The sequence below is a fragment of the Crotalus tigris genome, unplaced genomic scaffold (assembly GCF_016545835.1).
Source record: "Crotalus tigris isolate CLP2741 ecotype Arizona unplaced genomic scaffold, ASM1654583v1 scf7180000018590.67127310178:1205815, whole genome shotgun sequence".
NCBI lineage: Eukaryota > Metazoa > Chordata > Lepidosauria > Squamata > Viperidae > Crotalus > Crotalus tigris.
In genome coordinates, this window is record NW_024097092.1 from 605,223 (window position 1) to 633,024 (window position 27,802).

A 27,802-nucleotide genomic window follows, 5' to 3' on the forward strand; every position below is an offset into this window, starting at 1 on the left:
CTGCCCGTCTCCCCTTGGCCCGTCTCCCCTTGGTCTGTCTCTGCCCTGCCCGTCTCCCCTTGGTCTGTCTCTGCCCTGCCCGTCTCTGCTTGGTCTGTCTCTGCCCTGCCCTTCTCTCCTTGGCCTGTCTCCGCCTTGCCCATATCCCCTTGGCCTGTCTCCGCCCTGCCCGTCTCCCCTTGGCCTATCTCTGCCCTGCCCGTCTCCCCTTGGCCTGTCTCTGCCCTGCCCGTCTCCCCTTGGCCTGTCTCCGCTCTGCCCTTCTCCCCTTGGCCTGTCTCTGCCCTGCCCTTCTCTCCTTGGCCTGCCCGTCTCCCCTTGGCCCATCTCCCCTTGGCCTGTCTCTGCCCTGCCCGTCTCCCCTTGGCCCGTCTCCCCTTGGTCTGTCTCTGCCCTGCCCGTCTCCGCTTGGTCTGTCTCTGCCCTGCCCTTCTCTCCTTGGCCTGTCTCCGCCTTGCCTGTCTCCCCTTGGCCTGTCTCTGCCCTGCCCATCTCCCCTTGGTCTGTCTCTGCCCTGCCCATCTCCCCTTGGCCTGTCTCCGCTCTGCCCTTCTCCCTTTGGCCTGTCTCTGCCCTGCCCTTGGCCTGTCTCTGCCCTGCCCGTCTCCCCTTGGCCTGTCTCCGCCCTGCCCGTCTCCCCTTGGCCTGTCTCTCCTTGGCCTGTCTCCGCTCTGCCCTTCTCCCCTTGGCCTGTCTCTGCCCTGCCCGTCTCCCCTTGGCCTGTCTCTGCCCTGCCCATCTCCCCTTGGTCTGTCTCTGCCCTGCCCGTCTCCCCTTGGCTTGTCTCCGCTCTGCCTGTCTCCGCTTGGTCTGTCTCCGCTCTGCCCGTCTCCGCTTGGTCTGTCTCCGCTCTGCCCTTCTCTCCTTGGCCTGTCTCCGCCCTGCCCGTCTCCCCTTGGCCTGTCTCTGCCGTGCCCATCTCCCCTTGGCCTGTTTCTGCCCTGCCCATCTCCCCTTGGCTTGTCTCCGCTCTGCCCTTCTCCCCTTGGCCTGTCTCTGCCCTGCCCTTCTCTCCTTGGCCTGCCCGTCTCCCCTTGGCCCATCTCCCCTTGGCCTGTCTCCGCCCTGCCCTTCTCCCCTTGGCCTGTCTCTGCTCTGCCCGTCTCCCCTTGGCCTATCTCCGCCTTGCCCGTCTCCCCATGGCCTGTCTCTGCCGTGCCCTTCTCTCCTTGGCCTGTCTCTGCCCTGCCCGTCTCCCCTTGGCCTATCTCTGCCCTGCCCTTCTCTCCTTGGCCTGTCTCTGCCCTGCCCGTCTCCCCTTGGCCTGTCTCTGCCCTGCCCGTCTCCCCTTGGCTTGTCTCTGCCCTGCCCGTCTCTCCTTGGCCTGCCCGTCTCCCCTTGGCCCATCTCCCTTGGCCTGTCTCCGCCCTGCCCTTCTCCCCTTCGCCTGTCTCTTGCCGTGCCCGTCTCCCCTTGGCCTGTCTCTGCCCTGCCCGTCTCCCTTGGCCTGTCTCCGCCCTGCCCGTCTCCCCTTGGCCTGTCTCTGCCCTGCCCGTCTCCCCTTGGCCTATCTCTGCCCTGCCCGTCTCCCCTTGGCCTGTCTCCGCCCTGCCCTTCTCCCCTTGGCCTGTCTCTGCCCTGCCCGTCTCCCCTTGGCCTGTCTCTGCCCTGCCTGTCTCCCCTTGGCTTGTCTCTGCCCTGCCCGTCTCCCCTTGGCCTGTCTCCGCCCTGCCCGTCTCCCCTTGGCCTGTCTCCGCCCTGCCCGTCTCCCCTTGGCCTATCTCCGCCTTGCCCGTCTCCTCTTGGCCTGTCTCCCCATGGCCTGCCCGTCTCTTCTTGGCCTGTCTCGGCTTTGTTGGTCTTTCTCTCCTACTTGGAAACCACACAACATCCCCCACTTACCTTGAGAGGTGCCCACGGTTCTTCTGAGCTTCTTTCCAAGCAGGGAATGAATCCCCTATCCCACCCAGGCCAAATGAATGCAGCCCCCCCCCGCCTCCTGAGAATGTTTTGGGCCTGTAGTTGTGTTTTCAGCCATCCTCCCTCCTGTCCAAGTGTGTGGAACCCCCTGTTTTGTCTTCCCCTGTCCAAACTGAATTATGTCGCACATTTCGCAGATCTAAAGTGAAAAGCACACCTTGTAGTTCATTTCACACTGTGATGCTGGGCCTCAATATCAGTGCAAGGAAAAAGGTGGAGAATCCATTGGCCTCTCCCTCCCTCCCTCCTTCCTCCCTCCCTCCCACCACAAACTGTGTTGTTATTTGGGAGTTAACATCGTCTCGAACAACTGTGTAAAGGACTGGCATAGCCAAGGGAGGGGTGAAAAGAGGGATTAGCCTGGAATCGTTACGTAGTCACAAAGGGATTCAGTCCAACTCCCCTTTAGCGCCACTGACTCTTATTTAACTCTCACCAAATGCTGGCCTTACTTGAGAAGATTCCTGTGTATCAGCTGTTGGTAATAAATCAGTTAAATGAAACCTTCATGTTGTTGTTAACTGCGAAGTCGTGTCCGACCCATCGCGACCCCATGGACAACGTTCCTCCAGGCCCTGCTGTCCTCACCTTCATGTGTGGACCTGGTCTATTGTGCCTGACAAGTTCCCATAATTCCCCAGCCCCTGAGTGGGGCTCCTCTGCAGCTGGAGAGGGAGGAACCCAACTCACCAGTTGGAACACACCTCACCCCAGTTGAGCTGCACTGGTTCCGTTGTATGCCCTGTTGCCACTCAGAAAACCCCCTCTTGGGGAGGAAGCGGATTTCCATCCTAAGTCGTTTCTCCCTCCCCCCTTTTTTTGACCTTGCTTGTCTATATTTTAGTCTGAGGGGAGGGCAGTACCATGGCTAACCCAAAATCAATACTCCCACCGTATCCAATAGGTATTAGAATTTAATAGCATTATTATTATTATTATTATCAGGAGCAAAAATCTCTCCTTCAGACAATCTCCAGGCCTGCAGCCTTCTCCCTCTTCCCTATTCCCAGTCCCTTTTCTTCCCCTTGCATTGCCCTCCAGCCCCCCCCCCCAAATTCAGGCTCAGTGGGCAGCCCAAACAGACTTAGCACTTTGGAAATTGATAAAGGCAGAGAAGACACAATCCAAAGCGAGTTGTCTGTTTGGGGAGGGGGAGGGAGGGACTTACTTCCAGAAAGTTCCCCAATCCCTATGCTCACCTGCTCCGGTGTACAATGCCTGAATAATGGAGGTTTTAAGTAAAGACCAGCCCTGCTGGGTGGACAAAACAGGCTTCTGCACGTGCTCAGTAATCTTAAACCTAAGACGCTGCAGAAGCTTGATTTAGTTTGAATTTCTGGACACAACACGGGCAGCCGAAACGTGAGAATCTTCATTCTATGTCCTTTTCTGATTCTCCCCACCACGCACACTTTTTTTTTTTCTGGGCTTGTCCACTCCTCTCCTGTTTCTACAGACCTCCACCCTCAAAACACACACACACACACACACACACACACACACACACACACACACACACAGCATTGTGTTTCTCCCTGCAGGATTTCATCACCCCCTCTGTCCCTCACTTTAAAGGAAGTGGCACTTCTCCTCTTTCTGTCTCCCTTTCTTTTTTAAAAATGTAATTAATTCTCTCCGTTTTTCTGAGCAGGCCCCGAGGGCGTCTCGCTGTGGAGATTCAAGCCGCAAATGTGCATCCTTTACGATAAACGGGAGTCGGCTTTGGCACACGCCACGCGCAGCCAACAGAGGGAAATCACAACCATCGTCTTCAGGTTTTATTGGGGGTTGCGAGTCGGTGGTGGGAGAGGGTGGCGGGGCTGCAGAATGGGGGTCCCAGAGTGAGGAAGGAGCGGGTGCCAGATTTGGGTGGGGGGAAAATCCAAATTCTGAACCCAGGCTGAGCGTCCCATGGCAGGCTCCGATTTGCAAGAAGACGGTGAGGTGACCTTGCTGTCTCTTGCTTCGCTCCTGGAGGTCAGACTCACTTCCCAGAATCCTTAGGAGATCGTGGGAAGCCACCTCCCGCACTCTGGAGGGATCCCCTTGGCAAAGGGGGTTCTTTGCCCCCAGTTCCCCTATTTTTTTGCCCGTAAGCAAGAAAATCAGGCCCCAACACTGCAGGAAAAGAGGACGGTGCCTGGCTGAACGGAATATTTCCGCACGTCCTGTCTGCAAAGCTCAGCCGGCTTTTGGCTGTAAAGGGTCAATCCGTCCGAGGCCTTTGCCAACTTCCGCAGAATCGCCTGACAAAGCAGAGATCTCGCTGTCATTAGAGGGAGATTTTCTCGCGCGCTTCCGCCTCTGTCCCTTAATCCCCGCTGCGGATTCCGGGGATGGTTACCCAAGGCCCAATTTAATATTTCCATCTCTTGACTTTATCCCTCTCTCTCCAGAGCTAAGTAAATGCACACACAGCCCCAATCCTCCTTCATGCTAACACCCTCTGCCTAATCAGTGGGGATCAATAATAGAGGGGGGGGGGAGATTTTCTTTCTATCCTCGCTGCTGGGCTGGGGTGTCTTGTCTTGTGTGAGAATTATCGCCCGGTCCAAAGCTAATAAAGTAGCTTTTCCTTCTCCTTAGGCCATATTTGGGGGCCATTCAATTAGGGAAGAAAGTTCCCTTCTCTTCCAAAGAGACCAACTCACACAACCTCAGAAGACGTTCACCACGCATCGGACTGTTGAAGGCCGCCATTTCTATAAAGCATCTCTAAATACGGGCGACAGAAAGTCTCCCCAAATTTCCCCCTCCTGGGGGTGGGGGAATATCTGGGAGAGATGGCCAGCTTCTTCATGCTCCATGGAACATCTGGCGGGTCACGGCCAAAGTCGTCCATCAGAATGGACCAAGGCCTGCTTTCTAATTTCCCAAGTCAAGCCAGAAATCCCAATATATAACATTTCATTCACGGGCGCCGGAAGACGGATCTAGCGACAACTCTACAAGGACGCCCAGATTAGGACTTTGTAATTCTTATATACTGTACGCCTAACGTCCAGTATATATTTATATATATTTTGTCTGCCGGTCTCCAAAGGCAAGAAGGAAAAGACGGATGCATGCATTTGAGATACGTTGACTTTTAGAACTCAATCTGTCGTGAGGAGATCTAGAGAAAAATGTCTGCAAAACTCCACCCGGTGCAGAATTTTCCACGGGCTTATCAGCAGTGCAATTTTGGGGTGTTTTTTTTGGGGGGGGGGGAAAACACAACCGTTTTTATAAGTGTTCAAATCCACACTTGGGAGAAAAAATCCACACTCCTGGCAGGAACAGGGAAGATCAGCAGCCCTCAAACCTTGCACGCTCTTATTCTTTGCTGGGGTGACCCCCTTCTCCTGGCCAGCATCCCAAAGAGGGGCAACACGGCTGAAGGTCACCCCGCCCTCCGCCTCCCTCTTCTGCTAAACGCGGATCGAGGCCTCCTTGCCTATCTCAGCCCCCTGCAGACTCCAGTAATAGAGTGCTGCTTGCTGCTTCATTGCTTCCAAACAAGATTTCATGAGATCCTTTGAGGTTCCCCCCCCCCGAAGCCCCCTCTGCTTTCCTTCCCCCCCACAACAGCTGCAAGGAGTCACAACAACGGTGAAAACGGACCTGACAGTACAAAGAATGGCACATATCCCAGCCTGAGGCTAGCTTGTTTAGTGCACTGATAGTCTTGCCCCCCCCCAGCTGTCCCCCCTGCCTTCCTCCCCACCTTGGATGAAGCAAGCTTTGCAATCAGTTAAAGTCCAGCTTAAGGACGGGCAGGAAAAGACACCCATTAAGTCAAGTCGGTGCCTCGAGGGCTTCATCAGACGGAGAAGGATATCAAGGAAGAGAGGTTTTGAGGAGATGAGAAAAAAAAAAAAACCCTGCAATAAAGTTCACCAAAGATGTTGCCAGCCGCTCGGATGCCAAATCCAGCCATTAATAAGGCTGGCTGGCAAAGAAATGAAAGAGGGGAGAAAATTCAGAAGTAATTCCACGCTGCTGCTTCTCCCTCCCTCCTCCTGCTATTTGCTTTTTGAGAAATATGTTCTTCTCTTCTTCTGCTCTTCCACAGCAGCTCCACCGTCCTCGTCTCGGGTACAGCCACAATGGAGCAGGCTGTGTCGTTGTGTAGTGCTCTCCAGGTTTCCCTTATTCGGAAGCTGGAAGTTGAAAAAATCCCTGCATTCATATCCAGCCAGGCTGTCGTGATGACGCCTGCTGCAAAACTCAAAAATCAGCTTCTGGGGCCAGAGCAAAACTAAAACCTATTCTGGTGGGACAGTGCTAATAACAGCTTAGGCAGGTTTTGATTCCCAGCCCTGCAAAACTCTAGCAGGCGTTTTTTTTGATTTTGTGAACAGCACATGGGTTACCTGCCAGAATGGAGTTCATTTTTGCTCTCTCCAATTCCTGGGATTCTGGAATACCAATTCTTCACGGGGAAAGCGTTGGAAGGAACAGCAAATAATAATAATAATTTAAAAAATGCTGGCATCTGGAAATCAGGACTTCTGGGGGAGATTGCCCACGCCTAACAATTGTTTGTGAATGTTTGCAACCAGCTGGTGGGACGGAAAGATGGTTTTGCAATCAGCACCACGGACAGCAGCCGTGGCTACACAACCTGAGATCGACCCTGGGTTTAATGTTTGGTTGATTTCCTCCTATTTCTGAATCAAGGTGCCTTGGCTTTAAAAGAGGCCCTCATTTTTAAAAGAGGCCCCCATTTTTCCACCTAACTCTAAATATATTAACTTTTGCAAGCAATTCTCCCTTTTCTATACCTATAACTTGCTTTTCTCCCAGGTGGTGGTGGCCTGCAGCTCTTGAAATGTTCCTAAAACTACAATTCCCAGCTGTCTCAGCCAACTCAGCTAAGAGGGAGGATTCTGGGAATTTTAATTTGGTCACCTCTAAGCGAGGGCACTCTTTTCTATATCCCTGCTTTTCTGGGTGATTCGTGTTACACTTCCTGGAGTTCAGAGCTGCGTTTTTTTCAGAAAGTTGCCATGTTTAAAAAAAAAATAAGTTGCCATCTCTTCTGTCTTTCTTCCCCTAAAATCTTGCCATCCACCAACTGGAACTGCAGAAGCCATAGAGACAAAGAAGATATGAAGGTAACCGGAATTAAACTTGAGAGAGTATTATTTTCACATCCTTGAATTTTTCCCAAGGGCCTTTCAAACTCTCAAAAGAATTAAAAAAAAAAGTGAGCTTGCAGCAGGCTGGCTACTAACACCAACAGCCAGGGAACAGACATAAAAGATGCTGCAGAATTGCCCTAGCCAAAAATTATATTTGCTGCTATGTGGACATCAGGAATTGAAGGCTTTACACTGAAAAGCCTTTTTTTTTTTTTTTTCACTGCTGCCGAAGAAATGCTTTGAGCTTGGAAAGAGCCACCTAAAAAGTTTCTCTAATGTGTGGACCAAATTCCGTTAAATTTGGCAAGCCTAGGAAAATAGCCCTGTTTCTTTTTCTTTTTTGCTGCCTTTAAAACAACAACAACAACTTTGCTTACTTCCTTTAAAGACAGTCTAGTGAAAACGAGCGGTGGCTGAGATGCTGAATTATAACTTCCAAGAGTCCTGAAAAAACGATAAAACGTTTTTGGGGTCTGCCAGGCTGCACCTCCAAGTGATTTTGGCTGCAAAGATGAATTTTGGAATATTAGAAAGGCTTGGCAGAGGAAAAAAGGAAGAGGACGGGGGGGGGCGGGCCGATCCCTGGAAGACAGAACTATTTAAAGATAATGATTGCATAAATTTAATTAATGCTTTTTCATGCTGCAAAGGGCTATTTTGTAATTAATGTATCTAGCTGCACTAAGCATGGGAGATCAAATCTCCTCTTCCTAGCCCCCCCCCTCCCGCCCTGCACCCCAATCCTTCCTCCATCCTGTCTTTGCCTGTAATGAAAGACAGAAAGCAGATGACAGAAACAATTTATCAACGGGTCCGGGTGTCAAATCCCTAATTGGGAGCACCAGGTTACCGAAAGTGAGAGGAGGAGGAGGGGGGAGGAGGGAGGAGGGGTGGGATTTGGGAAGGGGCTCCATCTTATATCTTGGGCACCGGGCTGGGTGAAGCGGGAGTATTGCTTGTTAATTGACAGGGATTAAGCGACGGATCAGCACGGAAAGCCACGCCTGTTGCTATGTGCTGCTTCTTCGCCCCCATTTTAATCGTCTCTGCTCTGACTTCTTGACTCTGACCCATCTCTGCGGCGGCTGAAGTCCCAAGACCGATCAACACACTTTTTGCCAAACTTTCGAAAGGGCAAAAAATGGACATGTGCAGAAGGTCAATCCAAGTGATACTTGAGAGTCTGCAACTCCTCCAGCTCCTCCGAAGGCTCTTTGTAGGCCAGGGGTGGTCTCCAAACTCAGCCACTTGAAGACTTGGGGACTTCAACTCCCAGAATTCCATAGCTGGTTGAGAAATTCTGGGAGTTGAAGTCCACAAGTCGTCAAGCGGCCAAGTTTGGAAACCCACACACACTCACACCGGTGTAGGCTTTCATGGCTGGTGTAGCAGGCCACCTTGTCTCTAAAGATGTCAGCCACAGTTGACATCAAGAAATCTATTGTGGAGACGGAAGTCCACCAAACCCTGAAACTCAACACTGCCCAGCTCTTACCAACCAAAGTAAGCTTGAAATTGGGGCCTGGTTGATGGTAAACCTCCCAGCAGTTAATCAGGGTTTGCTCACCAGAATGGTGGTGGTGGTGGAGGTCCACCAGATCTGTCTTTCAAGGAAATGACATTTCTGGATTCTCTATTCCATGCCCCAGAGGAGGGGAGGGAGATGTTCTCTCCCATGGCTAAGATGATGTCATCAAAGCCACCATCACCCCACCCACCCTACTCAAGGAGGGGGAACCACCCCAAGCTTGGAAGGGAGGAAGGAGACCTTAGAGCACCCCCTTTCTCTAAGAGTGACCACAGCCAAAGTCGGTGTCCCCACAAAAGGGGGAGATGAAAGAGCCCACGATTGTCCCTACAAGGGCGTTACTAAAACCTTCCCTGGAAAGTGGGGTTAATAAGAGCCACCGAGGGTGCTGTCAAAATCATGCTGTCAACAGATAGGCAGGGTTTAAAGAAAGCCCATTGGTTGGGGATGGGGGAGGTGGGGGAGAAGAAGGAAGGACGCAGAAAATGGGGAGGGGGGATGGACAAGCTCAGCCAGGGAAGGAAAGGTGCTCAAGTGTTTACTTTGCACCATCGTCCTTTCCCCCCCCCCTTTTTCACTTACGCCAATTAAGGGTCTCCATCACGCTAGTCCTTCAAGCAAGGAAGGTGACTTGTAAAGAGGCGCCTGTGCGGAAGACGTGCCTTTTCAAAATGTCTCGCCGGCAGCTAAGATCTCTTGAGCTTCTCTGTGGATCGTGGAATCCTAATTCAGCAGGGTTTTCCTTGCGAGGAGAGTTGGGGAAAGGGCTGCTTTTGATCTAGACCCCTGTCCTAATGTTTGCCGCCTAGAGTGGGCTTCCAAGAATCTGGGTCCAAATCCTTGAAACCGTCCCGTCCCTGTGGGCCTTTCTACCTACTTGAATTCTGTACTTTGCAAAGCGACAATGGATTCCCCCCCCCCAAATCTCTTGGTGACGAATGGAAGCGACTGTCACAGTTTGTTTCACCGTCACATTGCCACAAACGCACCCCAAACGGGCAATTTATATTTATTAGGGAACATACAATAACTGTCTCATTAAATCAAGATCCAACTACGGGTCGGGAGGCTTAATTTGAGCTGTCACCAGCTGGGCAAGCTTTGCGGAAAGGGCTACGGAGGGGAGGTCGCCCTGGGGGTGTGTGTGTTAAAGAGGGTCTCCTTCAAGAGGGGCCCTAGAACAACTTTTCAGAAACCCTTCCCGACCAGACGGGAGTGACCACGTCACCTGCTAACTGAATATACCGCCACCAAATCTGCCGTGAGACTCTGGGGGTGTAGCATCCTGGTTGGAGATGGAAGGACAGAAGTGGGGAGGGGGCTGTATGCCGGACAGAAGCACCCCAACAGAATGCTCTGGAGAGGTGGGAGGGCTGGCTTTCTCTTCCCCAGGGCAGGGATAAGTCTAAAATGAGTTGGGAAGGATCCACCCAGATGGGAAAGAGAGAGAGAGAGAGGGGTCCTGGGCCCTGCAGAGAATTACACCCAAGCTTAGCCGTGTGTGCAAGACCGAACAAGCGAGGGAGAAAACAGAGAAGGGAGGGGAGACTTCAGCGTACAGAGCAAGTGAAAAATGTCAGGGTAAATTACTCTTGACAGTGTTAATATCTGCACCACATAGCAATAATTACATGTAGATAACTAGTGAAATACCGCTCAGCTGGAGCCATCAAGACGAGTGCAGATGCCTCTAACTGCCAGCTGGGGACCTTTTCATGGTCGGGAGTTGTGCATGTCCTATCCTCCCCGCCCCCCCCACGTCGTTCCCCCCCCCAGTTCCAGTCCATCCTCCAACAGTAGTCCTTTTCGCCCAAGACGAACCCAACACGCAATGGCTTGGCAAGAGCGTGGAAGATCCTGCTCAAGTTTTAGTCTAGAGGCTCCTGTTGGTCGTTGGGTGGAACTGCAATGGATGGAGCGACTCCCTTCAAGAACTTACGACTAAGTTGGTGCCACCCCAGAGGCTGGAGAGAGAGGACCGACTTCTATCAGGAGCCGGACCATAGCAGGAGGAATCAGTTGGGAAGAGAGACAGAGAATTGGTCCCCCCCAATTCTGCCTTCCCAAAGTAGGTGGTTTCTACTGATGAAGGTGTCTCTAGGGTGGGAAGGTCTCCTTCTTTGTTCCCAATTCCAGAAGATCCCCCAAATCTTGGAAAAATCTGCAGGATGGACCGACAGACCTACACCCAACCGTTGTCTTGGTGTCTTGCTAGGCATGAGTTAGTCTATAAAACAGGAAGCAGGGGGATATAATGGACTTGCCTTGGGCCACAGGGACTGCTATCTTTGCCCACGGCTTGAGCCGAAAGCAGCGACGAGTCCACTCTGTTTAAGAAGTGACCCAAATTAGGAGAAATATCCTTTTCAAAGCTCAGAAGCGTGCTCTAAAATGTGACAAAGGAAAGTAAAGGGCAAAAATATGAAAATAAATCCTCGAAAGAGCCCCAGGGCAGCTGTCAGAGCAAGTGAGAGAGACCTTTTAAAGTTTGGGGGAAATATATATATATATATATATATATTGCTCAAACTGATCCAGATTGTGACTTGCCAGGGAAGGGAATAAAAATTAAAGGAAAAAAAAAAACCTCCGCTGTCTTCTGTGGAAATAATAAAAAAAAAGTTCTTGGGAGCTTTTTAAGCTGTGAAACACCTTTTTTGTTTAGCTCAACTAATCCACTTATCGGTGGATAAAGCCACTGGCACAACACAGGGACAATAAAAAGCACATACATACCAAAACAAGGGGGGGGGGAGAGAAAAAGCAAGAAAAAAAAATTGCCCATGGCTTCTGTTTTATATTTAAAACAGCAACTAGCAGAGGAGAGGAGGGGGGAGAGCAGGGAATGAATGAGGATGGCAGGGAGAATTTGCAAACAAGGTACCCTTAAAAAAAAAAAGAGAGAGAGAGAAAGGGACAGAAAAAACACAGCCTTATCAAATTAAGTTTTCTCAAGGAGATATCCTGGCCGATAACGATACCCTTTTTTGGCTGAGTGTACGTACATGCCTTAAGCGCTGTGGGAGATGTTATCTGCAAAACCGAGGGGGAAAAATATGATTTTACAAGCGACATTACGGAGGTGTTTTGAATTCTTCCCTATCAATTCCCCCTCACGTCTCAAAGGAGAGGCAGATCTGTTGGGCAGGAAGGGAGGGGTTCCTGAGGGATGCAGGAGAAGCATTCAAGGTCAAAAGAGAGGATTTGGGGTGCTTGGAAACAGGGGTGCCCATGGGCATGGGTGACGAACATTGACCTGCTGACGTCCAGCCTCCTCTTTCCTAAAATCCCCCACCTCCATGCCCCAAAGAAGAGGGAGTCCAGCTCTTCTCCAAGGCGCCTGAAGGCAGGACAAGAAGCAACGGATGGAAACTAATCAAGGAGAGAAGCAACCTGGAACTAAGGAGAAACTTCCTGGCAGTGAGAACAATTAACCAGTGGAATAACCTGCCTCCAGATGTTGTAGGTGCTTCATCATTGAAGGTTTTTAAGAAGAGATTGGGCAACCATTTGTCTGAAATAGCATAGGGTCTGCTGCTTGAGCAGGGGGCTGGACTAGAAGACCTCTAAGGTCCCTATTCTATTCTATTCTATTCTATTCTATTCTATTCTATTCTATTCTATTCTTTATTCCTTCTATTCTATTCTGTTCTATTCTATTCTATTCTGTTCTATTCTATTCTATTCTGTTCTACTCTATTCCATTCTATATTTTCTATTCTATTCTATTCTATTCTATTCTATTCTATTCTATTCTATTCTATTCTATTCTATTCTATTCTATTCTATTCTATTCTATTCTGTTCTGTTCTATTCTATTCGTTATTCCTTCTATTCTATTCTATTCTATTCTATTCTATTCTATTCTATTCTATTCTATTCTATTCTATTCTATTCTATTCTATTCTATTCTATTCTGTTGTTCTGTATTCTACTCTACTCTACTCTATTCCTCTTCCTATATTCCACGTGGTTCAGTTGTGATCTCTCCCTTGGCCAGAGGGCCAAAGATGGAAAAGTGGGCCAGATTTGCCTCTGGGTGCCAACCACTTCAACATTCATCCTCTGGAGGGCACCAAGCTGGTGCAGCAGCAGCCACCCCCACCTTCCTCCCTAAGAAGAAGGGTGTCCTTGCACGGCACCGGGTATCAATCATGGGCACCTGACTGTCAGGTCGGCCTCTGGAACTAAACGGAAACACTTGGCAGCCGGGGAGGCTGACCTTCTTGGCCGGGTTGCTCAAGGGACCCCACGGTGGTGACCGTCCATCCCCCCTCCCGGGGTGAAAGGGGGGGGAGGGAGGCAAAGGGCAAGAGGTGATGGAGAAAGGAAGGGCGGGGCAGGAAGAAGGAGGCTTCAAGGGTTAGCGGACTCTCGCCTTGCTCTTCCCAAGGAGCAGCACAGGACTGTGCTGATTGTGACCGACTCACACGGGCTGCTGGCGTGTGTCGTGGGAAAACACGGGGAATCGAACGTGCCCTCCCCAAACTGGGGCCACGTATCCCTTTCTCCCTACGGGGGACAAAGGCCTTCGTGATCTGGTGACGTTTGGTGTCCCAACAAACATCGAAGGAAAGGTTTTGGACCACAGACCATGTTCTCCCTACGGGTCAAAGAGTCAAGGTGGTCTAAAATGTTTAAAGCTGTGGAAGGCAGCGTGGGAGGGGCGAGGGCAGCCACAGACTTTGGGGCCACGTTCACATCACCCACTCAACTCACAGGAGAGATTAACAAAGGTGAATACGTGCAGCTCGGGGTTGACAGGAGGGGTCCTTGGTGCTCTCGGAGCCTGGTGGTTTTCTGGCAGACGCTTCATGACCCAGCTAGGGAACATCATCCGTGCTGGAAGAGAGTGGGGTTTGCAGGGATGATGATGATGATGATGAGGAGGAGGAGGAGGAGGAGGAGGACTGTGGGATCCTTGGTACTCTCTGAGCCTGGTGGTTTTCTGGCAGACATTTCATTACCCAACTAGGTAACATCATCAGTGCTAGAACGGAGGAGGAGGAGGAGGAGGAGGAAGAAGAAGAAGAAAAGGAGAACTGTCTGGTGCTCTCTGAGTTTCATTGTTTTCTTGAAGATATTTCATTACCCAACTAGGTAATTTCATCAGTGCTAGAAGGGAAAGGGGTTACAGAGAGGAGGAGGAGGATAAAAAGGAGAGGAGGACTATGGGGTCCTGTGGGGTTACAGAGAGGAGGGGGAGGGGAGGGGGAGGAGAGGACTGTGGGGTCCTTGGTGCTCTCTGAGCTTGTTTTTTTTTCAGACGTTTCATTACCCAACTAGGTAACATCATCAGTGCTAGAAAGGAAGAGGAGGAGGAGGAGGGAGAGGAGGAGGAGGACTGGGAGGGTCCTTGGTGCTCTCTGCGCCTGGTGGTTTTCTTGCAGACATTTCATGACCCAACTAGATAACATCATCAGTGTTAAAAAGGAGGAGGAGGAGGAGACTGGGGTCCTTGGTGCTCTCTGAGCCTGGTGGTTCTCTTTCATTACCCAACTAGGTAACGTCATCAGTGCCAGACTAATTTGGGTGATGAAACGTCTGCCAGAAAACAGCCAGGCTGAGAGAGCACCAAGGACCTCAGATAAAGGAGGGTTTGACTTCGGGTGTTACGCAAACCCAAGGCTGTCCTGAACCTTACTTTATTTTCAGCAAAGAGCCCTGGGAAACTTGAGAGAAGGGGAGGGGGAGGAAGACCGCCCGGCTGTCTTCTTGTGGGTGGGAGTTCCACCTACACCTCCTTTCCAGTAACCAAACGGGACCCCAGAAGGAGAGAGGAGACCGAAGCCTCCAACTGCTGTCTCTCTCTTCTCCGTCTGAAGTGTCTCCCCCCCCCTCCCTGCGGCTTCCTCTTCTATTTCTCCAACCCCCCCCACCCCCACCCCCCCATCCTCTCTAAAATGAGGAAAGTCTATTTGCACACACACCCCCCCAGTCTCTCTCTAGGGCCGGGGCTGCCTGTATCGGCTCAAGGAAGCTTAAGGTCTTCTCTCCTTGGATTTCGCCTGGAAATTTTATTTTCTGCTGCGCTCAGATAAATGTGGAAATCCTGATTGTCAATATTTCCTGTTTATCAGTGAAATGCAGTGCGGGTTCTGGGGAGGGAGGGGGTGTTAAGGAAGGGGCGCCGTCCTCCCCCCTTCCTTCTGGGTCACCTTTTCCAGCCTCTCCTCCCCCCCCATTCCTCCCCCCCCCAAAAAAAGCTGGTGGAATTCAACTTCGGAGCAGACAATGAGCCAGCCAGTTGCGTAATTTCCGTAGGCAGGACTTGAACCCGCCGTAGCTGCCCTTCTAACTCAGCCACAGAGCTCTTATTTCCACAGGGTTTTTTTTTTTTTTTTAGAGTGGGTGGGGACCAAATGTTCAGCCCACTCTAAAGAGGCTGGTTTGGCACCTTTGGCTAAGAACTAAAGTGGGGAAACTGAGGCTTCCTGGAATTTCAGCCTGGCCCGCATTCCTGGATGGATGACCCAGGTCCTGTGGATGCTCTACTCAGCCCTGTCCCTCTTAATCACCGGCCATCTTGGTCAGTGTTGATGGGAGCAGAGTCAAGTAACCCTTGGGGGGGGGCAGGGTCCCCTAGCCAGACATCTTCCCTCCGAGCCCTGAGCTAAAACTTCACTCTCACACGTTGGTCTTTTTACCCCAGAATCCTTTTATTTTAAGTGCCAGGAGCTGGAATTAGGTTTTGTACCAGGTTCTGGCCAACTCGGGTTGATCAGACAAGACTAATGGCTTGGTCCTCCATGAAGAATTGCTGGTTTTTGTTTTTTTTGTTTTCAAAAAGAAATTCAGAAGGGGGTTCCCTGTTCTGCCCTACGCCACAACCACGGTTCCCACACACGGCAGGGTGGCAGTGTAGCTCAAGCCAGGCTGGATCCCACCAAGCTCACAATGGAGGCACTTTGCTGTAATGAGGGCCCACCTAAAACAGGATTGACATCGACTGATGGAGACGTTGGTGCAATTCAGTTGTGGCACTGTTGACCTGCCGTCATACTCCAAGGGTGGAAGGACCCAACCCCTGGTCACTCCCTCTTCCTTGGCAAACACGGGGCGCCCCTTTTCACAGGACTCCTGCATGCGTCGCCACGGGTGCCTCTTTTCCAAAGGCGCAAAACCCACAACATCCGTTTCAAAATGGCGGCAGGTCAACAGTGTCTCCACTGGGCATTCCACCCACACTAGTCCAAAGGAAGACCTCTCTCTGACTGCCACATTATCTGCACCGTGTGGTCCAACTTCTGGACAACACAACGCAGATGACGAACGGTTGTGGTGGCGCGGTGGTTCAAAGGCTGTATTGCAGGCTAACTCACTGCCCATTGCCAAGAGTTCGATCCTGACCAGCTCAAAGTTGACTTAGCCTTCCATCCTTCTGAGGTTCGTAAAATGAGGACCCAGATTGCTGGGGGCAACATGCTGACTCTGTAAACTGCTTAGAGAGGGCTGTGAAGCACTGTGAAGTGGTATATAAGTCTAAGTGCTGTTGCTTTTGCTTCCTTCCTTCCTTCTCTCCTTTCCTCAACTTCTCTTTTCTTTCTTTCTTTCTTTCTTTCTTTCTTTTCTTTCTTTCTTTTTCCTTCCTTCCTTCCTTCCTTCCTTCTCTCCTTTCCTCAACTTCTCTTTTCTTTCTTTCTTTCTTTCTTTCTTTCTTTCTTTTCTTTCTTTCTTTTTCCTTCCTTCCTTCCTTCCTTCCTTCCTTCCTTCCTTCCTTCCTTCCTTCCTTCCTTCCTTCCTTCCATGATATGCAATGTTTAAAATGCAGCATTGAAGGCTGACTCTGCCCACAGTCAGCAGTTCGATCCTGACCGACTCAAGGTTGATTCAGCCTTCCATTCTTCCGAGGTTGGTAAAATGAGGATCCAGATTGTTGGGGGGGCAACAGGCTGACTCTGTATAAACTGCTAGAGAGGGCTGTAAAGCACTGTGGAGTGGTATATAAGTCCAAGTGCTATTGCTATCCTTCCTTCCTTATCTTGGTGGCACAGTGGATGGAATGCAGTATTGCAGGCTGACTGCCCACAGCCAGGAGTTTGACCCTGACTGGCTCAAGGTTGACTCAACCTTTCATCCTTTCCGAGGTCGGTAAAATGAGGAACCAGATTGTGGGGGCAAGAGGGCTGTAAAGCACTGTGAAGCGGTATATAAGTCCAAGGGCTGTTGCTATCACTGACGACAGGGTGGGCGCAAGCCCCTGCCCCATCAGCAAACCCAACAGCCTTGCTTCACACGACCTCTCCCTCCACTCAACCAGCTAACCATGGTTAAAAGTCCTCCAGCTCCTGGTTGGCTCGTGCCCGTCCTGTCAGAGAACCCGTGCAGGGTCCTCCCGCCCGTGGGAGAGGCCTATTAGCCCCGGGTCTTTCTGTGGCCTTTCTCTGCTTTCCCCGATTGAGCCCGGAATGCAGGTGTTTCCCTGTGGACCGGGCGAAAGATAATAACTCGGCGCCCACCCAGCCACCTGCACATCCAGCCGCCTTTTCTCTCTCTCTCTTTTTTTTTGGTGCATAATTAAACCGTTGCCGGATTTAAGTGGCAACATCCGACACACCACATTAGAGGGAGAAAGGAAATGAGGCGGTGGGGAATATTGAAAGAAAAAAGGAAGACAAGTCGGAACTGGGGGGGGGGGAGAAACAGGAGGCAGGTGAGCTGGGAGACTCCGGGCAAACTCAGCGGCATGCAATTCTTTGCACACACGAACACACACACACACGCGCACATGCACAAAATGGGGTGGGTGGGTGGAATGCAGAGAGAGAGAGAGAGAGAGAGAGAGAGAGAGAGAGAGAGAGGCTGGGTTGCTGTGCTCGGCCGCTTCTCAAGGAAGAGAGGTATTAAAAATGAAAGGGGTGGGGGGGGGGAGACCCAAGACACCCACGGCTTCCTTATCTCAAGGAGACACTTGTCGGGAATCACTCGGAGTGACTCGTTTTGTGTCTCTCTCTTTTTATTATTATTTTATTTCCTCCCCGCCGTCAAGGGGCCTCAGGACACGGATCAAAGGAGGAGGCCGCCGAAGACGCGGCAAAGTTCTGATCCCTCCGTGGCGGCGAAGGCGAAGGCAGCGATGGGCAGGCGGTTCTCCTTGACTTCAAAGGCGAGGAGAACAAATGGGAAGTGGAGGAAAAGGGGGCTGGGATGGGGTGCACAGGGGGAAGGGATGGGGGGCAAGGGAGGGTCCAGCTGGAGGGGGGGGCACTGAAGGTGGCAGCCTGGAGGTGGCCGGCATCTGCAAAGGGAGGAGGAAGAGGAGGAGGTGAAGATGAAGGTGAAGGTGGAGGAAGAGGAGAAGGAGGTGGAGAAAGGAGGAAGAGGAGAAGACGAAGATGAAGGAAGACGAGACGGTGAAAGAGAAGAAAGAAAAGGAGGGAGAGGAAGATGGAGGAAGAGGAGGAGATGGTGAAAGGGAAGAAAGAGAAGGAGGAAGAGAAGAAAGAGAAGGAGGAAGAGGAAGACAGAGGAAGAGAAGATGATGAAAGAGAAGGGGGAAGGAAGAAGAGGAAGATGGAGGAAGAGAAGATGGTGAAAGAGAAGAAAAGGAGGAAGAGAAAGATGGAGGAAGAGGAGAAGACAGAGACTGAGATAGAAGAAGAAACAGAGAAGGTGAAGAGGCGAAGGAGATGGAGAAGGTGAAGGAGAAAAGTGGAAGAGGAGAAGATGGAGGAGGAGGAGAAGAAGATGAAGATAAAGATGGAGGAGAAGAAAGGAGCATCCCTGCAGATGGGTTTTGCACTCTTGCCAGGAAGAAACCTGCAAATGCTCCAGCCAGGGTGGGGAGGGAGGAGGACATGTCTCAAGAGAGTGAATCCAGACATCTCCTAACACCGATTGGCCGAGGCGGGACTAGGCCCCAAGCCTGATTCTCATCTCTTTAGGGATGGAAGAGGCTCTCAACCCAGCAGGTTCTTCTTCCTTATCAGCCCACCTACCTTTCCCCAAGGAGGTGACCCCCCTGGGGTTCCCAGCTCCTCCACGGGGTGGGTTGAAAGGGCACAGAGGCGGAATGGTCAAAGTCAGAGGTCTTCCAACTTGGCCCTTTGATGACTTGTGGACTTCAACTCCCAGAATTCCTCAGCCAGGCACTGCTGGCTGAAGAATTCTGGGAGTTGAAGTCCACAAATCATCAAAGGGTCAAGTTGGAAGACCCCTGGACTTCAACTCCCAGAATTCCTCAGCCAGGCACTGCTGGCTGAAGAATTCTGGGAGTTGAAGTCCACAAGTCATCAGAGGGCCCAGTTGGAAGACCCCTGGCCTAAGTGCAGTAAAACAGAGAGGAGGGGGGGAGCTTGAATTTGGATGAAGAGGGCAACAAGGCCAGGCTGGACCAGGACTTTGCCACCTGAGTCTGGGGGCTTCGGTGGGAGAGGCTGTTTTTTTGGCAAGCCAAAAGGAGAAGAAGGGGGGGGGCAGTTCTTCCTTCTTCTGGGTCACGGTCCTGTGCTTGTAGGGAACGAGGGAGCCTTGATACCCCACAGAAAAATGGTGCCCACGCTTAGAGGGGTGTGTGTGTCTCTAGATTCCCCTGGCCAGAGACGAACAGACCCTGGGACCAGCGTTTGATTGCTGCAATTGTTCTCTGGAAGGGGCTTAGGGGAAATCCCCTTCCTCTTATTCCCGGCCCACTCTGCACCACGGAAGACCTTATTATTCTTTTGTCCCCGGGACTTGCCCCTCTTTGCAACCCGTGGGGGGCTACAGAAGAGAAGCCCCGGACAGAGAGGATGGCTGGGCTGCCTGTTTCAGTCCCCTTTGGCTGCAGAGCTGTGATTAAATCACATTTCCCCCCCTTCCCTCCCCCAGCCCCCCCCGTGCTCTCTGCTGGGATTCCCGGGGGAGCCCTGATCCGTTTTCAAGCCCTTATTGACTGCAACGGGATCGGCCTCATCCCTGCACCCGATAAGCCTTAATGCCGGCCTTATCGGGAAAGCTCCAGCTGTCCACCCCTTTGATCAGTTTCCCTCTTTTCAGCCTGGCGACCCGTGTGGGTCTCTCCAGCGGGGGGGGGGGGTGGCCTGCCTCGTCTCCTCTGGCTGGGGGACGGTCCCCTTCTCCTTCCTTCAAGGAGAGATGCTGACACCCTCCACCATGGCGGAAACCCTCTGAAATTTTCAGGGCTGTTTCCCCCCTCCAAAAGAACATTGCATGTTCCAACTGGACGGCGGACAAGTCAGTTTCTCAGTGAAGCTCTCTGCGGCTCCTTCGCTCTGCGTTCCAAGGATAAGAGGGCTCCTGAGCATGGAAGGGGCTAGACCAGTGATGGCAAACTTTTTAGAGACCGAGTGCCCAGAAGCCACCCCTGCCCCTGCCTCACCCACCCCACTCTGCCCCCACTCCACCCCCAGCCCTGCCCGCCCGCAGGGCCACTCACCACCTCCACACAGATCGCCCAGGCAGCCCAGCAGCGCCGTGGTGGCCACGCTCTCCACCTGCGCCCCACAGCATTAACTGCACACGACGGCGCGAGGGCGGCGTCTTGTCTGCGCTGTCTGGCTGCCAGGTCCTTGGCTGCGCTGTTCCGCGCAGGCCAAGCTCGGGGGGGCAATTCTCCTCTGGGGGCAGCTGCTGGTGAGGAGGGGGCCGTGGGGGGAGGCGGGGCTGGGGTGATGGCACACGTGCCCACAGAGAGGGCTCTAAGTGCTGCCTCTGGCACGCGTGCCATAGGTTCGCCACCACTGGGCTAGACGTCCGTAAAATTCTGCACTGGTTGGAGAATTGAGCGAGAGAGGGTCCCAGCCCTAAGAGGGCGACGGGCAATCTTGCAGGCTGCCCAAACGGACATGCAAAGGGGTCTTGAGAAGGGACCCCCGACCATCTTTCTGGGCATCACCCAAAGAGCAGGAGGGCCATTGGCTGGACCTCCTTCCCTGCCGTGACTTGGGGGATCTTCTCAGAGAGGGGGTCCCACCACCCGGACAATGCTTTGCAGCTGGTCAAAAGGAGAGCCGTCTCTGAAGTCCAGGGGTCACCAGGGGGCTGGCTGGGTTGCTATATTGCTAATCTCTCTCGTTTTCTGTCCTCTCTTTGGCCGGCCTCAACTGGCCTGGGTCCCCTTATTATTCATCTTGGGAAGGAGGATTGTAAAACAGGAAGATGGTTCTGCCATTGCAATCCTCCGTTGCCCAAGAGCCGTGGGGAGGGCGTGGAAAAAGACAGGGAGCAACTGGAAGGGGCAGGAGGGAAGAACGGTGGCAGGTTTCTGGGGTTCCTCCCCCCCCCGTTTAAGAGAAGAAGGCATTTTTGAAAGGGCTTAGAAGGCATCTCTGGGCAAAATGGGAAACGGTGAAGGTAGCGGAGATTTATTTATTTATGAGACTTATATACCGCTTTAAGTGCAAGCACTCTCTAAGCGGTGTACACCAGTAAGCAATGTATATGTATATTTACATTGCCCCCAACAATCTGGGTCCTACCCCGGAAGGATGGAAGGCTGAGTCAACCTTGAGCCGGTGAGATTTGAACCGCTGATCTGCTGAACACAGTCAGCTAAAGTGGCCTGCAGGACTGCACTCTAACTGCTGCGCCACCTCGGCTCATATGTTGAAGATGTTGGTATGTTGGTATGTTGAAGGGCTTTCAAAAAACAACACCCAACGCACCAAGACAACAGGACCGACCACGAAGGGAGACTGGAGGAAGGGGGAGGGACTCTTATTTATGCACATGTGGAACATTTGAGGGCACCTGCTGGTGTGAGAAGCCGTTCCTGGGCCTTGAATGTCCAGCCAGCTCTGGTGGTGAGATGTCCACTTCCCTGATTCACCTTCGTCCACTCCTCAACTAGCCACCGAGCTGCCGTTCCTCTTTACCAGAAAGGCAGATAGATGGTGGGGAGGCTGAAGATTTTGCTACAAAATCTGATTCCCTTCGCTATTTTGCAAAAAAGGGAATTGGGGGGCACCTAAGGAGCTGGGTTCGGGCTCCTTCAAACCTGTAGGCACCACATTGGCAGTAGAAGAGATCTGAGATGGAATGGATTGTCCATCTTAGGGCAAAATCTTCTTCTGTCCATCCTACCTTCATGAAAAGCTTCTTCTGTCCATCTTACCTCATCCTACCTTCATGAAAAGCTTCTTCTATCTTCATCAAACACTTCTGTCCATCCTACCTTCATCAAATGCTTCTTCTGTCCATCCTACCTCATCCTACTTTCATGAAAAGCTTCTTCTGTCCATCCTACCTCATCCTACCTTCATGAAAAGCTTCTTCTATCTTCATCAAACACTTCTGTCCATCCTACCTCATCCTACCTTCATGAAAAGCTTCTTCTATCTTATCTTCATCAAACACTTCTGCCCATCCTACTTCATCCTACCTTCATCAAACACTTCTTCTCTTACTATCAAAAGCTTCTTCTGTCCATTGTACCTCATCCTACTTTTATTCAAAGCTTCTTACCTTCATCAAAACATTCTTCTGTCCATCCTACCTCATCCTACCTTCCTCAAATGCTTCTTCTCTCCATCCTACCTTCATGAAAAGCTTCTTCTGTCCATCCTACCTTCATCAAAAGTTTCTTTTGTCTATCTTACCTTCATCAAACGCTTCTTTTGTCCATCCTACCTCATCCTACCTTCAAGAAAAGCTTCTTCTGTCCATCTTACCTCATCCTACCTTCATGAAAAGCTTCTTCTGTCCATCCTACCTTCATGAAAAGCTTCTTCTGTCCATCTTAACTCATCCTACCTTCATGAAAAGCTTCTTCTGTCCATCCTACCTCATCCTACCTTCATGAAAAGCTTCTTCTATCTTATCTTCATCAAACGCTTATCTTCTGTCCATCCTACTTCATCCTACCTTCATCAAACGCTTCTTCTCTTACCATCAAAAGCTTCTTCTGTCCATTGTATCTCATCCTACCTTTATTAAAAGCTTCTTACCTTCATCAAAACATTCTTCTGTCCATCCTACCTCATCCTACCTGCCTCAAACGCTTCTTCTCTCCATCCTACCTTCATCAAAAGCTTCTTCTGTCTATCTTACCTTCATCAAAACATTCTTCTGTCCACTCTACCTTTATCAAAAGCTTCTTCTCACCATCCTACCTTTCATCCTAAGCCTCTTCTCTCCAACCTACCTCCATGGATATGCTTCAAAACACAAAACCCATCTTCTCTACCTTCACAAACTATTTTCCTGACTTTCAACGTGCCCCCAACAGACCCAGGACATTTGTGGACCCGCGCTAGGGCCGCAGGTCCTCGTGGAGAGCTCACCTTGATGTTCTGGGAAAGAAATGTCTTTCTCTTTTCACACGAGAAAGCCCATCTTCTCCTCTCCTCTCCCCTCTCAAAGCCTGTAGCTGACACATCAAATTGACAGGAACAGATGGAAGAGGCGGCGGGGGGGGGGGGAGAGCGAAGAAATAGCAGCTTTGTGGGATCCTCGAATTTAATAATTTACCAAACTCTAAGGCACGCCAGAGAGAATCTGGGAGGGGAGCCTGGGGGGAGGGAGGGAGCTGGAGAAAAAAGAAAAAAGAAAATGAACGTCTAGCTTCCTTTATGGAAACGGAGTTCCCAAACAAGGAAGAGGAGCGGAGATTTTACAAAATGTGCAATTCAAAGAGATCTCGTCACCCGGGATGGGGTAAAAAGAAGTTGATAAAAAGAAGCACAGGGCTACGGAGAAATTCAGTCTGAACACTCTGGGCGGGTCTCTGTTTCGTAGGAGACACCTTTGGATGCTAGAAGGACAAAACTCTTAAAATATTTTTCCTGTCTTCCTGGTATTCCTGGTCTACAGAGACTCGTACTTTGCTTTCCCAGCTAAAGGCTAAAACTTTTCTTAGAAATCCAACTGAACATACAGCTATAATAATGCTAATGCTGCCAAAGTTTTTCACCTAATGATGGGCACATGAGAAGCAGAAACAATAGGATTTGGGGAGGGGGATAAAGCTAAAAAAATGTAATGCAGTGGTTCTCAACCTTTCTAATGCCGCGACCCCATAATACAGTTCCCCAAGTTGTGATGACCCTCAACCACTTATACATCACCAGGTGCCAGGGGTGTGGCCAAAGAAAAGGGGAAAAAAATGGCGGACTGCGTTGTTTGGCGACCCCCGTGAAATGGTCGTTCGACCCCAAATGGGGTCCCGACCCACAGGTTGAGAACCACTGATGTAATGTATTATTTGCAAAATAGCTTTGTTCAGAACCAAATTGGCAGTACAGATATCTATCTATCTATCTATCTATCTATCTATCTATCTATCTATCTATCTATCTATCTATCTACCTACCTACCTACCTACCTACCTACCTACCTACCTACCTACCTCTCTATCTACCTACTTACCTACCTACCTATCATATCTCTCCCTCCCTCCCTCCCTCTCTCTCTCTCTCTCTCTCTCTCTCTCTCTCTCTCTCTCACTGTATAATAATTCTTTGGATGTGGAATAAAGTTTGACCTGAAACTAAATTGCCATCATTTGCTAAGCACTTTTTAAGAAGAGATTCTGGTTCCCCCCCCCCCCAGATTACTGGGAAAAAAAATATCTCTCACAATGGAGGACACGGGATAGAACAAAGCAATGTGACCAAGTTGTGGGTCACATTGCTGACACCCATCCCTATCGTCCTTTCCAAACACTTTGAACAACTAAAATTGACCGTCAGTGCTGGACGCCCTTCTCCGTTTTGAATTTCTTTAGAGAAAGAAAAAGTTTCAAGCCACGTTGGGGGGAGGCTGTTTCCCCTCAACTGCAAAAAAACCCCCTGATCTTGCCCAGTTTTTAAGAGCGTTAATTACAACTGCGATAAGGCTGGTAACGAGGGAGCCAAAAAAAAAAAAAAAAGGAGAGAGGGAGGTTGACACGGATGGTTTCGTTCTGCCACCCGTTGCTTGCTTTGGTCCATGTGTCTAAGTGTATAATAAGCATTTAAAATTAAGTCTTGCCAGACAGGCGGGGGGGGGTGAAATAAGGGGGAAGGAAAGGAGGGAGATTTGGGAAGGAGGAGAGAGGAGGGGGGGTTAAATAGTGAAGAATGAACGGGGTGGCAGCGAAGATGCAAATCACTGGTGGAAAAAGGAAATTATGTGCAATTACTCCAGAATACGGGCAGCTCTGCCCATTCCAGCCAACAAGATCTCATTAATAAGCAGAAAATAAGATTGAAATGGTATCTGAAAGAAGTGGAAAAATGAATTTGAATGCCGCATTTGTCCACAATTACCCCCGCGTTCACACATATTTTATTGCAATTTTTTTATTATTATTATTATTCTTAATCTTTCCATCCCTCAAAGCAGATTGGGAACATCGCCGCATTATGGCGACACAAGGAAAGAGGCATTAGAGACCCCGGCGCGCTTTGCCAATTTGCAAAGGCCGGGGCTGGGGGAAGATCAGAATTCGTGGCTCCTCCAGCTTAGCGCCGTGTAGGTACAAGAGTTTTGCAAAAGAGAGAGAGAGAGAGAGAAAGAAAAAAGAAAGACACCCCATCCGCCTTATCCCAAACCTGCATTTGCAACATCTTTGGGTGCGTAGCTTGAGCCCCCCGCTTGGAAAGGAAGAGAGAAAATGAAATTGATATGGAGAGGTCTGCTGGGGTTGGCAGGTTTTGGGGGAGACGGTTCAGCGTCCAATTTAGCAAGAGGTCACAAGGGACGCAGGAGAGCCAGCAGGCAGATGCAAAAGGGAATTTTTTCCAGTTCCTCACCCCCTTTTCCAAAGAGATCTGTGAAACTCGGAAGCTGGCCATCAGCACGGCTGAAGGAGAACAGCTAAAGTGGAGAATTTTACTGTGGATGAAATGCTTTTGTTCCCAGTGGATGGACTTTCCCGCCACTTTTTAGTGGGATAAATGATTAGACAGAAGAAGCTTCTTCTGTAAAAGATTTAATCTCCTCATTCCCTGGCACGCTTTTACAAAACCAACTCTGTTTAAAGGCGCTGGGTGCTGAAGGGAGCTTGGTGTGAATGCAAATATAGTTTCGTTTATTTTCTCCTTTTGCAAAGAGGATATTACAGGTATCCGCTATTTCCTGCACGCACACACACACACAGAGGCTTTTTAGGAATTTTTGAAACAAACCTACCGAGGGTGTAATGCAAATGGTAAAAGGGGACGCAAAATTATCTTCCTTTCCTCCCAATTTTGCAAGCTCCTTATGCTGTCCATGTGTTTTGGAATGAAATTATTCTGATTTTTTCCCCCCCTACGTAGGAAATTGACAGAACTAGATTGAAGTTCAGACAATTATTATTTTTTTTTACAGGCTAATTGGGTTGAAAAGGATCTTCTCTGCCTTGCTTGCCAACTTGCAGGTGTCCAAAATTAGGAACTAATTTATTTTTTTCTCTTTGGGGTTCTGTCTGATCACTTCTGTCTTTCTGACTTCCTTCTCAAACAGCCTCTGAGCGTGTACAGAAGGACTTCCCATTAAAGCCCACAGAATTAGGAAGTTCTAAGTTGGCACGTTAAGAGAGATCTCTGACTTTTCCCAAAATTAAGCCTTGCAGGAAAGAAAGGTTATAAAACAAACAAAATACGGATAAATAATTTCTACCAACACATTTGTGGTTTCACAGTCCCCCCCCCTGCTTCCAACCCAGTGCTTAAATTTTGGACCCCCCCAATTATTTGTATTTATAATTGATTTCCTTTATTACTCTATCTGCATCACCCCTTCCTGATGGAAATGAAACTTTAAAAAAAAACCAAGAAATGAACTATAAGGTGTGCTTTTCCAGTTGGCAAATCAGCAAAATAAACAATTACAAGCCCTTTCCTTAGAACGATAGAAGACAGACCCTCTTCAAATCCGTTATGAGATCATGTAGTAAAATCAAAATAATTTCAGACAAACACACCAAAAGAAAAGACACGTTCATGGCGACGCATTTTTTTTCCCTCTCAGAAATCTTTTCCACTGCTGCTGATCAAACTTTACTGCTCCATCGATAGTGTGTAAAAATGCACGTAGGAAAAAAAGGAAGATTTGGCCCAGCCTCCAGATTTAAATTTTTCTCATGCCTTGCCCCAAACACCGGTAATAAATTTAAATTATGTGTGTAAGAAAGCCATTTGGATCTTTAGAGCGAGCGGCTGAGATTTGCTGACATAAGACAAAGTAGTGGATGCATTTTTTTTTTATTTCTACTTTCGTTGGCTCCATCAAAGTGGGCCAAAGTGGGGTTGGGGGTCCCTAAAAGAGAGGCAGCAGTCTTCTCTCCAATCCAGACCCCATTTTCCGACAAAAATTCAAACAAAAGCCCAACAACGGCAAGCTTGCAATCCCAAGTAAAACCTTCCAAGTTAGAGAGAGAGAAAAAATTACCAGTTTAAGGATAAGTGAGGATTTCTGAAGATAGCAATTACAGCCAAGTGAGGGCAAGGTTTGTTTTTTTTTGTTTTTTTAGCAAAGTCTGGGAGAAATCTCGAGCCCCTGTTGACGGGGAGGCTGATACAAGGACGAAACCACAGATGACATCGATGAACAAAAATGATTTTTTAAAGGCTCTTTGTCGAGTACGATGTCTTGTCAATCATGGTGTTGGTGTTAGAGAATTTAACGTATCTGAAAAGCACCCCAGTTGTGGACCTCTGATTCCCACAACACCCTGTGGACCATCCCACTTCCAAGCCCTCCCGCCCTCCCGTGTTTTTCGCACATGGCTAGAGAGGATTAAAAAAACCGTAGGAAGGACTTACCTGTGGAGACAGGCCGTTACTGACGGGATTCATGTGGTTGGCTGGAGCTGAGGGGTTCATGAAGCTGTCCGAGTAGCTGGAGAAACTGTGCCGGGCTCCGTAGGCAGAGCTGGAGTCGGGGGTGGCTGCCGACAACCCCCCCTGGTGCATGGTGGAGGGCGGGAGAGGCTGGGGCCGGTGCACAGTGCTGCCCCCGTCTGCGGGGAAAGAAGGACCCGTGAGAAGACATGCATAGAGCAGCCGAACCACTTCCTCGGAGAGCTGGCTGAAAAGAAGCTGAAGGAGGATTGGATGGGAGACCACAAGGAAAGGGAGTAGGAGGCCATCCGGTGCAAGAAGGCTAGCTTGAGAAGTCAACAACGTTAAGCGATTCAGAAAGGAATAGAAGTGCATTTCCTTGAGGAGCTAACTGAAAAGACTAAGGACAACTGGGTAGGAGACCGCCCAGAAAGGGATAAGAGACCACCTGGAAAGGGATAGGAGACCACAAGGAGGAAAAGTCAACAGCACTAAGCAATCCAGCATTTTCGTGTAAATCTCATGCAATTGTCTGAAGGCAC

At 50.1% G+C, this 27,802-nt stretch overlaps 1 protein-coding gene across 7 annotated transcripts in view; it reads right to left on the minus strand.

Moving 5' to 3' along the window:
* The window catches only part of PAX7 (paired box 7), a 184,232-nt gene that overhangs the window by 6,029 nt on the left and 150,401 nt on the right, over window positions 1-27,802 (minus strand). For all 7 annotated transcript variants that reach the window (XM_039355065.1, XM_039355066.1, XM_039355063.1 and 4 more), the window contains one exon: window positions 27,243-27,439. In XM_039355065.1, coding sequence (XP_039210999.1) covers window positions 27,243-27,439 — 197 coding nt within the window. The remainder of the gene's footprint in view (window positions 1-27,242; window positions 27,440-27,802) is intronic.